The sequence below is a fragment of the Colletotrichum aenigma genome (genome assembly GCF_013390185.1).
Source record: "Colletotrichum aenigma strain Cg56 chromosome Unknown KSG_Cg56_contig01, whole genome shotgun sequence".
NCBI lineage: Eukaryota > Fungi > Ascomycota > Sordariomycetes > Glomerellales > Glomerellaceae > Colletotrichum > Colletotrichum aenigma.
In genome coordinates this window covers 1,832,327-1,848,125 of record NW_023500907.1, presented here as the reverse complement: position 1 = coordinate 1,848,125, position 15,799 = coordinate 1,832,327, and the positions used below count along the sequence as shown (strand labels likewise).

At 54.9% G+C, this 15,799-nt stretch overlaps 2 protein-coding genes across 2 annotated transcripts; both read right to left on the bottom strand.

The window, feature by feature from the left end:
* Positions 1-21: 21 nt before the first annotated feature.
* Positions 22-8,005, bottom strand: CYAA (Adenylate cyclase; the record flags this gene model as incomplete). Its single annotated transcript, XM_037315745.1, has 4 exons — positions 22-216; positions 272-5,665; positions 5,973-6,732; positions 7,824-8,005. The coding sequence occupies 4 exons, from the start codon at positions 8,003-8,005 to the stop codon at positions 22-24; spliced, it is 6,531 nt and encodes a 2,176-aa protein (XP_037184842.1).
* A 5,267-nt stretch (positions 8,006-13,272) lies between these two features.
* Positions 13,273-14,632, bottom strand: KAB1 (putative voltage-gated potassium channel subunit beta; the record flags this gene model as incomplete). Its single annotated transcript, XM_037315744.1, has 6 exons — positions 13,273-13,494; positions 13,566-14,114; positions 14,176-14,263; positions 14,319-14,385; positions 14,442-14,464; positions 14,535-14,632. 6 exons carry the CDS (start codon positions 14,630-14,632, stop codon positions 13,273-13,275), a joined length of 1,047 nt encoding a protein of 348 aa, XP_037184843.1.
* Between the last annotated feature and the right edge of the window lie 1,167 nt (positions 14,633-15,799).

The window sequence follows — 15,799 nt, the reverse complement described above, 5'->3', positions numbered from 1 at the left end:
AATCACGAAGGCTCGCTGCGCTTACTCTTGCTCCGTGTCGCTACCGTGGTCTGAGTCGCTCAATTCGCCGTAGAGAGCCTTGTACCTCGCTAGCTCGGCCATCTGCTTGGCGACCTGATCGAGAATATCGCTAATAGGCGCCCGCATATCCTCTAGCTGTTCCAGAGGGGCACAGCCAATAGCAATGTGACGAAGTGACAGTGAAGTGACGCAAGTCTAGAAAGGATTGTTAGCGACAAATCACACAGATTCTTCTCGCAACAGAACTCACCTCTATCCTGCTCACTTGGTGCTCCATGAAGTTGAGCAGGAATCGCTCCGTCACCTCACCTCCCCGGTGCTTCATCCTCTCCAAAAGCTCCGTCTCGGGAGGTTGCAAGCCACGGCCAGACACGTTCTCCAGCGAGCTGCACAGCATCTCCAGTCTCAAGCTGACGCGCCACAGGGCCCAAATGGACTCAGTGTCGAACGCCAACTCGCTACCAGCCTGCAAGATAGCGGGCTTATCAACCTCGACGCGAGTCTCTTGTTGCTGGTGGTGATCGATGCGTCCCGCAAGAGCGTGTGGGTAGAGCGAGTACACCACTTCCGGGTTTTCAAGACCCTTCAACTTCTTCTCTCCCATCTCCTTCACCTCGAAACCCTGGGAGCTGAGTGACCGTAAGTCCTTGCGTATCGTAGTAGCAAAGCCCTGGTCATCATCAAACGTGTCTTCAGAACCTGTCGAGGCATTCCTGTCCGTGTCTTGGTAGCTCTCTAGACAACGTTGGATCTCCGAAATGAAGTCGGACGAAACAGTGATTTGACCTCCATCAGCAACTGACGAGATACGGGACGCTTTGTTCACCATGGGTCCGAAGTAGTCCATACGCCTGGTGACGGGGTCCATCTCGCTGACGGCCTCGCCGTAGTGAATACCCATGCGAACGGAAAGACCCTTGAAGATCAAGGCGTTGTCTTTGTCATAGAGTGCTTGACAAGAGACGGAGTTGAGGACCTCGGAAGGCCAGTTGACATCCAACAGCGACATCTGGACCGCAAAACACCACAATAGTGCCGAAGTGGCCGTCGGGAATGACACCATGAAGGCATCTCCTTCAGTCTTGACCTCGTAACCGCCGATTCTTCGCAATTGCCTGCGCATTACCTCGTTGTGCAGCTTGATGGCGGATCTCATCGCAGCTGGGTACATCTCCCACAATGTGGTAGAGTTCTTGATATCGGTAAATGCGATAGACACGTTGCCAGTAGGTGCTGGAATCTCGGCTTCGAGTCGCTGCAATGTTGAGTCCAGCACGTCGCCCTTGTTCCTCTTGCCACGACGCGGAAGCTGCTGTAGATCGTTGGGAACACCTGAGGGATACAGAGACATGCTCTGCCCACGATGAAGCCTGGATCGTTCGACTCTCCTCTTCAAGTCAGACACGCTCATCATCATGACCATGATCTTGTTGGTGGCGCCATAGGCGATTGCGAGATCACGAAGCTTCTGCGATGCCCGCATAAGATCGCCGCGTTCTTGCCTAGCAAAGTCGACGACCAACGCGGGGTCCAAGTACTCCCAAAACTCTCTGGTGGCAATCAAGATGATGTCGTCTTGCTCTCGAATGGTAATGCTGCTGACGTAGGGGGCTGCCTGAACGGATGGCATGAGCTCGACGTAGCCAAAAGCTCGAGAGACCTCCAGCAAGTCGTTTAGTCTGCCATTACGAGATACCCAACCGCCAGCTTCGCGGATACGTTGACGCTCGGTAGGTTCCGCGGGATCGTGTTTTTTGGTGAGTATCTTATGGGAGCCGTCCGTCTGGATAAGCATGGCCTGGGCGTCGCCGACGTTCGCTACGAAGAGCTCTGTGTTCTGAAGGTACACCACGGTCGCAACGCCGCCAGAGTTAAGGTCCTCCTTACTGAGCACAACCGGCTGCGCAGAGCCCCTATGCACCTTCTGAGAGCGCTCCTCGTTGTGCTGTATCGCAACGGTGACAAGGTCTTTGTTCAGTGACAGGAAAGCACGTCTGAGAGCATCAACAGGGGTCTCGTTAAGACGTGTCTTGAGGCCCTTCAACTCCATGCTGAAGATGTGACCAAAGTTCTCGTGAAGGTACTTGGCAATCTTGGAACCGCCGCTGGAGAGGGCTTGGCCGTCAAAGAGACCCAGTAGCGTCTCAGTCTCTGATGAATTGAAGCGAGGCACGACGAGATCAATCGTCGAGAGATGCTCATTCTTGCCCAGGGTGTCGGCCATACCGTACGGCAAGTGTCCAGCAAGAGATCCGGACGTTCGCACACGGCGGTCTTCGCTTTGATCGGGAATCGTGGGTTGTGTGAGCGTGACATCCATGAGACCCAGAACTCTCAGATTGAGCAAGCGGCTGAAGTCAGCAAGTGAATCGTCGCGGTTGGAGGCGGTGGAGGGAGGATTGGCCGCCTTGATCTCCAGGCGCTTGTTCCCTGACAAGTTGAGGTACCTCAGATTGGGGTTCAGGTTCCAGTTCCAATCGTAGGGAACGTTGGAAATGTTGTACTTCAAGGAATTGCTGCCACAATCCAACACCGCCAGCTTCTTAGCTCTGGAAATGTCGGCTGGCAGGTTGGTGAACTTGTTTCCGTTGATGTGCAATACCTGCAGAAGACTGGCATCCTCGAGGTCGTCGGCCGGTAAGGTTGTCAACTCGTTACCAGACAGATAAAGCTCCACCATTTGCGGCCAGCTCTTGATTGATCGTTGTGGCATATCATTAATATAATTCCACGACAAGTTGAGCACGCGCAATTCGTTGAGCATGGTGATCTGGTCGAAAACCTCGTCATCAAGCTTGTTCTCTGCCAGGTAAAGGTTTCGCAAAGAACCGGCGAAAGTTGTGTAGAGCCTTGATGTCAAAGTCGAGTCTTTCCTCGCAGATGGCGGCGTCATCGTCTGAACCGTGCCTTGAGACGTCGATCTAGATACCACCGATGTTTTTCTGCCGCCTTTGCCGTAGACTGACACGACCGAACTTTTCCTATCTGCACCGCCGGGCACTGGAGAAGGTCCGACGCTAAGCAAGGTTGATGAGGAGTTCCCGCTCGGCCTCCTAGAATCTGGAATCTCCTCAATAGGTAGCTGAGGGAGACTGTTCATAGGATTGGGTTTATTCATAGCAGCAGGGGTTTGGGCTTCCTCGCCTGCGGCTCGAGGTGCTCGTGAGGCAGGCTTGGGGAAGTTCTCCAGGATGTTGGAAGACGCATTCAACGTCTCGAGCTTATTCGCCCACCAAAGCTCCATTGGCAACTTGCGAATGTTGTTTCTTCTTACGTCCAGTACCCGGAGTTCAGTGAGACATCCAATCGAGGTTGGCAGTTCAGCCACGTTGTTGTTGGCGATGCTGAAATGCTCCAGTCGGCTGAGGTTTCCGATGTGTGCAGGCAAGGACACAAAATAGTTCTTGTCCAAGACGAGACGCTCCAGATTCAACATCATGTTGAAGGTTTCGTCGATGCTTGCCAGCTGACAATGGGAAAGGTTGAGCATCTTCAAAGTCAAGACCGGTTCGATAATCTCGAACTTAGTAATGGGGTTCGAGTTGAGTTTGAGGCTTCTGATCCTTTCGAATGAGCCGATGAACTGAGAAATATTGTTGTGATCCGCGGAAAGAATCTCAAGCTTGGGCAGTGCGGCGATAACGTCGATACTGGTAATAGCGTTGTACTTGATGTCCAGTTCTCGAAGGCTGGGTAGTTGACGGAAGGAATCGGGTAAAGAGTTCGATAGTCTGTTGTTGGTAATGACAAACTTTTCCAGGTTTCGGAGCTTGCCAATCTCATTGGGCAGGCTGCTAATTGTGTTGAAGCTGAGGTCCAGCTCCACCATGCTTTCCACCTCACAAAGAAAGAGGGGAAACTTTTCCAGAAAGTTGGAAGATATGTTGAGGTTTCGCAGTGACCTGTAGGCGCCAAAGTATTGGGGAAGAGCCTTGAGACGATTGTTGGCCAAGTTCAACTTAAGAATGCCATGTAGCCCATGCAGCTCCGCATGATCCAACTGCTCGAGCCGGTTGTTCGAGACATCCAGATATGTCAGTCTGGCAGCCTTTCCAAGACTCGGGGGTAGCCTGCGGGCTTCATTGTTGTTGAACTTGATGTCTCTCAAGTTTTGACATGACTGGATAAAGTCTCTAGGAAGGTCTAATGACAGATTGCGAGATAGGTTCAGTGAAATGATCTCTGAAGCCTTAGAGTAGAGCGAGATAGGGATTGTGATGAGGTTGCGTCCGGATAAGTCAACGTGATTGAACTTTTGTATGCGTCCGAGGCCGAGGTCGTTGGTAACCGAGTGGAAGTCGCTCTCTCTCGACGATAAGAACATGAAGCGGCAAAGGTAGCTGTTGTCTTCACGGCCCACATCCTCAATCCTGTCTCGTTCTTCATAACCGATTTGCTGCAACAGCCTCTTCTGCATCAAAAGCGGTCGCTCAGGTGCAGCGAGGACACGAATTTGGTCGTGCTTCTTCAGGATGATGTGGTAATTCTCCAGGCCGTCCGTGGCATACGTTTTCTTAATAAGCATGGAAACGACATCGGTGACACTGGCATCCAAAGCCATGGAGAGTGTCGCGAAGGTGCCGTCGGATCTGAAAATTCGGATGCAGTAGGGTGTCATCTTTTCTTCGGGGCGAGGCGGACTGCCGATGTCGTCGAGATCCGGGGGTTGGTAAGTCGTGTCCTCTGTATTACGACGGACAGCCCAACTGTCCGGTGCATTCCAGGAGCCATTGGGCCCTCCTGGGAAGGCGTCATTCTTCTGCGGCACCGGAGGAGCCACGTCGACTTTGTCGGGGATATTCGTGACAAAGGTAGTATCCATGGGCGTCAGCATTGGAGGCTTGGTTAGGATGCCTTCCATGTCGCTCAGGTTCGTATCGAGGAAGAAGCCGGTGCCCTGGCCTGCTTGCCTATCCGTCGGGCCGATCTGCTCTTCCACTTCATTTGATCGTTGTTGACGTCCTTTGCTCTTCGAAAATGGAAATCTGTTGTTGAACGTCTGCTGGTTGCGCTGGTTGTTGTACGCGGCCGCGGCCATCCTTGGGTCCTGATCGGGGCCAGGCTCAGTACCTGCGTAGGCGAGCGGAAAGGTTGAAGGTGCCTCTGGTCGGGCGAAATCAGTTCGTGATGGCTTCGCGGCCAAGGACCTGGTCGACCCGGGCAGTTCACGCAGCCTAGACGTGGCATCTTCCTTATCCTTGTTCCTCCCCCGCAGTCGATTTAAAATGTTTCTCTTCGAATGATGGGTTTGCTGGCCGCCGGGCGATGTCGAGCCGTCGACGGAAGGATTGTGCTTCGAACTGAAGTAGCCGCCGCTCGGTGTCGGGCTTTGGGCGCGGGTTCGATTGGAAGGGTACATGACGGTAGCCGCGGAACCGCCTCTTTCGCGGGGATTCTGCACCTGCAAGCTCGCTTGAGAATCTTCCCTGCTTACAGTTGGCCGGAGCGCCCTGCCATCATCAATGCTTCTGTTATGGCGGTGATGGTGGCCAGGCAGATGCACGATTGAATGGCCGGAGCGACTTGATGAGGAGGTCTTTGGTGGATTTTGCGGGTTGTTGGGATTTTCGTTGTTCATGTAACGTTCGCGGTCGGGGCCGCTCAAAATGTCTCTGACTGGGGCCTCGCCGTACCTGGCAATATCCTTGAAGCAAGTTTAGCAGGCTTGACTCGACGGAGGACAGGCTGTATGCACTGGCACTGCACGAAGGGGCATAAAAGATAAGATAAGACTATGGTTTGATGCGGCGCAATACCCGCATGCGTGATAGTGGCGCCCAGGGTACGGAAATGCGGATGAGTGCGAGGCAAGCTCGGGAAGGATGATTGCAATGGGTTTACAACGCATTGGAGGGGATGCCAACGACAACAAAAAAATCCAAAGAAAAAAAATCGGTTTAAACAAAAACAAAACAACAGCAGGAGGATGCGGATGCGTGGATTTTACTCACATCGGCTTCTTGGTAGAGGAAAGGTACAACCTCTGGAGCGGGCACAGGGGTCCTCGGCCTCGAAGAGGAAGGCGAACCTTCTCGGTCTCGTTGGTGGTCGGTCGCGTTGGAGTAGTTGCGATCTCTGGTAGGGCGGCTGTGGCTATAGGAACGCGAGCGGTCCTTTCCCGAGCTTGAATGCAAGCTGCTTTCCGACCCGTCTCGACCTGGGAATTCCTCCCCAAAGAAGCCCTGTAATTTTTGTAATCCACCTCTTCGAATACTCGTCTTGGAGCCTTGACTGCTCAGTGTCGTGATGCTAGCCAACGAGGGCCGGCGTTCGTCTCCGAAGTAGGCAGCGTCAGGCGAGTCCTGACTTCCAGACGACTGAGGTGCTATTCGGTTCGTGGGCGGACGAAAGCCTGGCGACAACTGAGAGGCAATGGATAGGTTGTCGCTGGAATCATTGTAGAAGGTGGTGTTGAGATGGCTTTGGGGGGTGGATGCGGTGGCACCGCCGTTGGAGGGCGACATCCAGGGAGCGACTTGTGAGGTTGACGAGGGATTGGCCGTTGGAGGCTGCTGCTGGATGGAGGGAAGACGGCCACCGGAGGTCTCTAGCACGGCCAGGTCTCGGCGGTAGTTGGCGAAGTCGCTCAAGCGGTGGTGATCTCGGAATGAGGAGACATTGGATGTTGTTGAAGCTGGCGACAATGCTCCGCGCGGCGCAGATGCGTGGGTTGGAGAGGATTGGGCTGGGCTCAAGTCACTGATGAAGGATCTAGACGGGGGGGTGGAACGCAGGGACCAGTCAGCAATGGGCGCATTCGTCAGGGCTTCAGGGCAGAAACATTCAAAAGAAGGAACATGGAGGGGAGAGGAAGGAAAGCGAGTGAGATTATCTCGGGTCGAGCTGGACTGGGCTGGACTGGAGTGATCGAAAACAGCAGAAAGCTCCACCGACGAAGCGACGACGACAAAGCTTGCCGGGGGCCAGGGCGGAGGCGACTTCGATGGAGGGGGGGGGGCAGTACGATGAGTGAGGGAGGACGTGAAGGGAGGGGAGGGGGTGCCAGAGGGAATTCAGGGTCGCTAGCAGGCCTGTTGGAGGGGACGAGGGAAGACCTGGGAGGGGTGTGATGGGAGGGGGGAGCTGTACGAGAGAGCTGAAGTGCTGCTGTAGCAGTTTTGCTGGCTGCACCGGCCGAGTTCAGTTCAGTTCAGTTGCAGCAAAAGGGCAGAAAAAGAAGCCCAAGCTACACCAAAAGTGTCTCGCCCAGGACTGGGTTTCGGGACGACGGCGGCGGCGCGCGTAAGAAAGCTGTGGTGGGACAGCACACACTCGCTCCAGCAGTTGCACTGTTGCAGCAGACAAGCAGCAACAGGCGCCATGAATGGGGCAGGGGCCGGCCAGCCAGGGACAAGCGACGAAGAGTACGACAACAGACAGCGACCAGGCCAGGACTGGAGGCTGCCCTGTATGGCGTAGGTGGATATCTTGGTTTTGGAGGGGCGCCGTGGAAGAGGAGCCCCAAACCCAGAGCAAGGTTGACGGCGATGGACTCTGACTGGGGACTAGGAACGAACTCGGGTTGTGGACTGTGTGGGCTCTGGGACTGTGGATAAGGTAAACCTGCCTTGCCTGAGTGGGCTGGGGCTGCCGCTGCCGCTGCCGCTGCCGCTGCCGGGCCGGCTGGACGACTGACTGGGCTGGCCTGACTGACTTGTGGGAAGAGGCATGTCTGGAATGGTATGGATGATGGACTGATTGATTGACGGAATGACTAGGAGGGGAACCGGGGCGGGGGCAAAGAGCAGCAGGGCATGAACATGACAACGATAGTACAGTACAGTACGGAACATGACACTCACTTCTGTGCGATGGATCCATTGTCGTCCGTCTTCAGTCGCATAGGCGACTTGCGCGATGTCGATGTCGATGCCGCCGACGATGAAGACGGCCGTTGGGGTTTGACAGTGGCCGACGATCGGGTGCTGTCGGTGCTGGTGCTCGTAAGCGAGCTGAAGCGGGAGCCGGCCTCATTCCTCGTCATTGTCGCCAGGCCGTCGCATGAGGGCGCAGAGCCATGTCATTCCCGACAACGGCGGGGGGTAGGCAGATGGCAGTCGCGCAGTAACGGAGAGCGGACGCAAACAATCAGGACGGGCGGGTGAGGACGGGAAACGAGGTTGGTACGGATAGGGCAGACTAAGTGGGCGGGGTCGTGATAATTCGCGATAGTATGGAGATGCGAGGCGAAGCGAGACGAGGTGGATGGAGAAACAACTCGGGCGGCGGGCTGTGGACAGGGACCGGCGTCGGGGGGCGAGCGAGCGAGAGAGAGATAGAAACAGAGAAGGGCGCAGAACAGACTGGCGGGAGCAGAATGACCGGCGGGCAGAGAAAGACAAAATGTCGATTCGATTATGTCATTATTGAAGGCGGCAGCATCAGCGGCAGCAAGTCGATGGCGGCGGGTGATGTGAATGTTGTTGATGTGCTTGTCGCAGCGAATGGAATGGAAACGGGGTCTCGTAGTCGCAAAGCCGCAACAAAAGAAGTGATGGATGTTATTCGATGTCGCATACGGTTTGAGGAGATGCGGGAAAGAATGGAGCTGGCGCGAGCATGGATGGGGGACAAGCCCACAGAAATGTAGGGCCGGAGGAGGTCCGTCGCGTACGACGAAAGAGGCTGCGGCTGGGTGAGGTAAGGTCGGGCAGCTAAGGTAGGTAATGAGGAGGAGCAGAAGGTATGTGCGTGCGTGCGTGCGTGTGTGTGTGTGTGTGTGTGTGTGTGTGTGTGTGTGTGTGTGTGAGAGAGAGAGAGAGAGAGAGAGAGAGTGAGATGAGTAACCTTAGTGAGTGAGAGGGATTGTGTGTTCCAGTACAAGCTAATTAGAGTGTGTGCAGCATGGGAAGGCAAAGTGTAGGTGGTAGCTAATTAGCTGTTGGTTCACTTCAAGTTGCGACCGCTAAGCTGCGACTACTACTACTACACCAACGGATACATACGAACACAATGCCTTGCAGACGATGGTGTTGTGGTGCAGCTGGTGATGCGCATGTACCTTGTCCGGTCTTGCCTATTGGCTTACCTAGGTACCCGACTTGTGAAGACTTTGCATTTCAAGCACACCTCAAGACAAACAACTCTACGCAATAGTCATGATGGGCACATCCCCGTCTTCGAATAGTTGTATTCAAACCCATTCCTTTGCGTCGTGTAGCCGTGGAGACATGACTAGGACAAGATTGAGGTAGGTAGCATCCAGTTGGAATGAGATGACTTTCTCGTCAATAATCTCTCAGGTATGCCGTGGCCCGGTGTCACTCCATTCGTCCTCGTCGTTTTTTTGTCTTTTTTTTGTCTTAATCCTGGGGAGAGACCCGCAGCAGGCGTCGCTTGTGTCGCTCTGCCGGAGGCATACCTTACCTAGCGCTGCCCTGGAGGTGCGGTCTTTTTTTAGTGGGTAAGCGGTTACCAGGTACCCAAGGTAGGTAGGGATGATCATAGGTCGTTGGCTCAAGCAGGTGCAAGTTTTTTTGCTGCGTACGTTATCATTTACTTAGACAAGCACAAACTTCACGTGGCTGCGATACGCATCTATCAGGTGCAACTGGTGAAGGCACGGGCGACAGGAAGTTCCGTCGACACTTCGGAATACCCGACGGCGAGGGGTAAGGCACACGGGCGCAAGGCAGGTAAAGGTAAGGTGAGGTAGGTGGTCGTGAGGGGGAATGTTGAATGTGAGGCTCGCCCTGCTCCTACCGCCCGCGTTTCGAGGGAGCAGATGTCCGTCCCAGAATGGATTAGTCGCGTACCTCTTCACGATTTAGCGTCTGGCTTTTCCCCTAAGGTACCTTACCTTACTATATACCTTGGGTAAGTGGGGTAGGAGCTTGGACGTGGACACTGCGACATGGAGTGTGGTGGGACGCACCCACATTCCACGGGCCACAGCTGTGGGAAAGCGCCTTAGGTAAGGCAACAATGTGGGAGACTCTTGCTCACATCCATTCATTGCTGCATCCGGCGGCCTTGGCAGTTGTTGGTATTTCGGAACCTGCCAGAGCGGCATGCTTTCTGTGCTGCATCTGCGACAGACCTGGTATCGCCCTACCGTCCGTTCGCAGCAACACCTACTTATTTACTTGGTACTGCCTTGCCTGCCTACCTTACCTAAGGTACCTTACGCAGTACGCATACCGACCAACGCAACATCAGCTCGCCAGCCCAGCCAGCACGCAAGAGCTGCGCTTGCCAGCATACGGCACACCACATGCCGCCAGCCTAAAACAGCACTTGCATCCGCCGGCGCCTCCCCGACGCAGCTACGACAGAACCCAAGAAGGCTTTGGTCGGAATGGAATATTAATTCCTCATCTCTCTGTTCCTTTCTCTGTCTCTCCTCGGATGAAGACCCAAGACGCACTATCAAATCGAATATTGCAGACTCGTGTGTCCGCTGCAACACCGCACCTAAGATTATTTCCAGAAGAAGGGGAAAAAATAGGGTACTTTTGACAAGAACCTTGGCCCATGGATCTCACCTGTACCGGCCATCGTTGTACAAGTCATGCCTTGCCTTGCGACGGACGCGCCAGAAGGCAGACACATGTACACGACAAGAAACATACGGCCAGTCAAGGCCTATGCGCAGCGCGGGATCCGTACGGAGCAGCATACTCAGCATGCGTCCCCGTCGCCTTCATCGTCCCCGGCTGACCTAACAACAATACTATGGAGCACCCGCGCGCATTCGATTCCGTCACCAGTCTCACTTTGCCCTTGGCACCGCGAACCAGGAACGCACTTGTTACCGCTCAGTCTCGTCGCTGCTGTCGCGACTACGGCCATGTACTTTACTCGGTGTTGCTCGTCGGGGCACTATGCACTTGGCGGTTCCATCTCTCTAACTTCTTTCTAACTTCTCTTCCATACCCTCCGCCAGCTATTTTCCGACTCATTCCTCTCTCTTCTCTGCATGTCTTGGCTGCGTAGCTTCATGACACGAAGCTCTTACAGAAGCCTGAAAGGGTGGGAAAAAAACCCAACACGCCCTGTCTGCCCGTACGGGCTAGGCACAAATCCTGTCTGGTTTGCGAGATCGATGTCTCAGTTCAATATCTCGGCGACCTTTACTTTGATGGGACATCGACTCGAAGTGGATGCTCATTGGCTTTCGGCTTGAGGCCGGTGTTGGTTCTCTACCTAACTTCACCCGACAGGCAACAGGGTCATTCATTTCCTTCGACCTCCGCTACACACCAGCAGAATCGGTCACATACTATGCAGTACCTTAGGGAAGGTAACAAACACACCTTGCAGCCACAGCAAGACAGACACACACACACATACTCGGCCTTATCGCAACCATCCACACCATACACATGTCAGCCATGCAGGCAGTCGTGGGGCGCTGCATAGGGCAGACATCGCAGCTCAGCTCAGATGCTCGTCTCATCCCGTCCTGCATCCTCAGTTGCGAGAGTTTCCCTGCATTGAACAAATGCCCCCCTCCCTGCTCGGCCACATGTCCCCCCTCTACTCTACCGGCCTAGTACCTGCTGCGCGCATCAACTTTGCCCATCAATTAAGGCTGTATTCCCAACCGTCGTTCACGACACTAAGCAGCAAGGCGGGCCAAGCCCAAACCTTCACGTCCCCAACACCACAACCCGGCGTCATTCCCCTCAGAGGTGGCCTGATATTGACATCTTATTTGGCAGCTCGATCTCTGCGCGAAGCTGTCGCGATAGCTATCTCAAACCATCAGCCTCAAATCACCTTAGTTTTCTGCCGTTTCTCCGTACAACGCAACACCAACGCAACACCTCACATCTCGCTCACGACCTCTGCTGCTCATGCTGCCATATCCATCTTCCCATTATCTTGACCCCAATCCTTCCAGAGAACCCCATCTCCTTCCTCCGCCCATCCTGGTCGCGCACTCTGTGACGCCACACGTCTTGCTTGTTTGGTATGTAGCAGTCCCTCATACCAAACAACCACCAGACGGCGATCAATGCGCCTGCGGCGAAGACCTCGTCTCGTCGCTTGGGTGAGCCATGCCATGCAGCCTTCCCAAGCCCGCCCATCCATGCAAGCTTGCACTACAGCGTACCGTTCCTACGTTACCACACACACCAACTACCCGTGCCCCATACTCTGTCTCTGAGGAATGGCCCGCGTCCACCACCCCATTCGCTTCTTGGCCTCTGAGACGGACGGGACCCCAGGTTTGCTACCAACAGAAAGCACACGCTGTCTCTGCGGGACATGTTCACTCGCGGGTGTATTCATGTGAGTCAACGGGTTCGCTCCCGAGGTATCATCGCGGCTGTGCGCTCTCCTGATTGCGGCAAACATGATTAAAGCGATCATGGACAGCGATAAGCGCTCCTCCTCGTCCGAGGGCCTCTTTGACTAAGGTAGACAGATGGATGTCAACAGGCTGCATGGACGTTGTCGACACGTGGTAAATCATGGACTCCCCCCGCCATGGAGCGTTCGCTGACAGACCTTAAAGGTAAAAACGGCCGACTTCTTGTGGGTTGTTACTTGACATCCCCGGAATATGCCTCAAAAGACACCTGACGATTCGCGATGTGCAACTAAGACAAGAAGATCGACAACCTTCTTGAGTCTAGACCACAACCAAACCACTGGCATTGTTGACTCCCGAACGGCGCCGTGACTCCGCGGGACACTATTCCCAGCGCCCTTCGTCAAGTTTCATCTGCACTTAGGAGCACCGGCCCAGGAACGCGTTGCACTATCCCTACATGGTCCCTGGAGATCTACAAAGTACGTTCACAAGCGAGTCAAGATGGCTGCACAAGGGTTTGCGCCAGTCGGATTCTCTCTGAAGCATCCAATACCGTATTCGTCCTGAATCTGGTCTGGACAACTTCGCCTTCGGAGTACACTCCCGTCCGTCTCATATGCAACCTCGACGTGCGAGCACCATCCTTCAGCAGGGCACGAGCAATGGCGCAGACGGCACATCGTTTGGCCGCATCAAACCGGGGTGGCCGCATCCATTTTGACTCGGGGCCTGTCGTTACGGCTTCCAGAAGCCAGTTCCTCTGAAATGACTACCAACCAGAGCAGCTTGAAACGGCGGTCAGCGAGTAATCGAGCGAGTCTCATCCAACAATACGGGGTCCTCAACACGGATATGCATGGATCAGTTGGAAAGCCCGTTGTATCCGTATACCTGACCTGTTGTTCCTTTCTTCCCAAAAATGCCGTGCCATGTACTACGCCACCCAAATAGATCTACAGAACCAGCGCTCGCCGCAAACACGCCATAATCTAATCTTGTCTGGCCGGGTCGAGCTTGACCTCGCCCACGACGGCATCAACCTCCGCCATGATCTCCGGTGTCAGCTTCTCCAGAACCTTCAGAGCACCCACGTTCTCGACAATCTGCTCGGGTCTTGAAGCGCCCGTAATCACAGAAGTAACGTTCGGGTTCTTCAAGCACCACGCAAGGGCCAGTTGCGACTGCGTGGCACCAAGCTTCTCCGCAATACCCTGGACGTGCACTGTCAGTATGCCATCCCAAAATCACGGGGTGGCCGGTGGGGACTTGCCTTGAGCTTGACGACGTTCTGAATCAGGGACTTCCACTCGTCGTTGCCATACCACTCCTTGTTGGCCCAATTGACAAACTTGTCGCCCTTGCCTTCGGCAAAGCGGCTGCCCGCCGGCGGCGCATCCAGACTCTCGTTGTACTTGCCGCTTAGCAAGCCCATCTTGATGGGGCTGAAGGTGGTCAAGCCGAGGCCGAAGCGCTGGTACAGGCGCTGGAACTCGTACTCGACCTTGCGGCGTTCGAGGATGTTGTACTGAGGCTGCTCGACGACAGGAGGAATCATCTTGAGGTCCTTGGCAATGCCACAAGCCTCGGCGATCTCGTCGGCGCTCCACTCAGAGGTGCCCCAGTACATGGCCCAGCCCTTGTCGATGACATGGTTGAAGGCGCGGACCGTCTCTTCCATGGGCGTCAAACGGTCGGGTCGGTGGGCGTATACGATGTCGACATACTCGAGATCGAGGCGCTTCAGAGAGGCTCGGAGACCCTCGATGATGTGCTTGCGAGAGAGACCGTGGTTGTTGATGAGCACCTCGCCGTTGGCGCCGCCCCAGTTGAGCTACAAAGGCCTAATTAGCCGTTGTGATTGTGTTGAGTAAAATTCCCAACGTCCAACTCACCTTGGTGCTGACAACAATATCGTTACGGTTCCAGTCGAACTTCTTGATGGCCTGGCCCATGATAATCTCGGAGTTTCCGCCAGCGTAGCTGCAACCATCGGATCAGTCTACAGACTGCGCTCTCTCGGCCGCGCGGAGCTTACCTCTCGGCCGTATCGAAGAAGTTGACGCCGAGGTCGTAGGCCTGCTTCATGCACGCAAACGTCTTCTCTGCTGACCGTTAGTGACAACCCCAAGAACCTCCGCGCCGTGTGCCACTCGCGTACCGTTCTCAACGTGGCCGCCGAACCTGCGCGCATCATCTCGGTCAGCCTGGATCGCTCAAGTGCCATCAACCAGAGGCTGCGCGATTTACGTACGTCAGCCAGCCTCCCAAGCCAAGCACCGAGACATGAAGGCCAGAGTTGCCCAGGCGGCGGTACTGCATGCCCGTCTTTCTCGGTTCTTCCCAAGCCATTGTGTCTGTGGATCTCGATTCCGCGGTTTGAAAGGGGGGTATCTCAGAAAAGCTATTCGTCGACTCCGTCACAGCCGTGCAACTTTGTGTCTTTGTGAAAGGGAAAAGCGATGCAGAAGTTTTGTTTACAATGCTCTCTCGTCTTGGTCAATTTTTCGCACATGAAAGCTCCAAATCGTGCCCCGCGCCGCGGAGTTACTCTCGGGGAGCTGTCGCTGACCCCTCCCCCCGCCAAACCCCACCTCGTCACACGGCGAGACCTCAAGGAATTGACCAATGGACGCCCTCGTCGCTCATGCTGCGGTGCAGTTGGGGCCGTGAGGACCCTTCGTGCGGAGCACATGCAAGTTTCCACACACACACACACACACAAACACACAGGGGAGCTCCCCTCCCCTTGTAGCTGTGTGTTCTCTGGAGATTCAATTGTTTACCGGTGCATCGTTGGCGATGGATGGAAAAGTTGCGTGGGATGCCCAAGTCCTCCAATGATTGCCATACCGGAGGCGCAGAAACAGGCGTGTCTGTTTGCATAATTCACAGAGTTCCCGCTACGCGTTTTGCTTACATCTGCGTCAACGGCTGATTCAGTTATTTCTTGTCGATCAGGACGATCTAATGCATCATCGTGTCTGAGAAACGTGCCGAAGACGGCTGTCCGTCGGTGTAGCACTCAGCCTCTCGCAGCGCCATCTCTCCCAACATCATGCCTTTCTACCGAAGGCGGCGGCGACGGCGTTGACGATGGATTCCGCCGGCCGCCATGTCCGGCCTTTAGTCGGCGCCGATAGACACCCTCGTGTGTGGTTTTCCTTCCGGCGCCGGAGAAGACCTCCATACCTTCAACCGTGATCGGCCTCCGTCCCTCACCCGCGCCCGTGACCGCAGAGGTAGCATAGTCTCTTGCATCTGGGCCTTCCGTGTTGCCAGTAGCTGTGAAAGCGAGGGCAACAAACGAGGGTAGCCTGGAAGTGAAGGACCTTCTCGATCAGAGACCTCTGTCTAAGAGGACATCCGATAGTGGAATATCACCGAGGCTTCTCCATGTGAGCAATAGTTTGGTGACCACATGAAAGGTGATGACCTCTGGAACCCGGAGATAGACGAGATGAGACCCTTCATGGCTCCTCGTGGCAGTTTCGTGCGACATCAACATTCTCATGACCA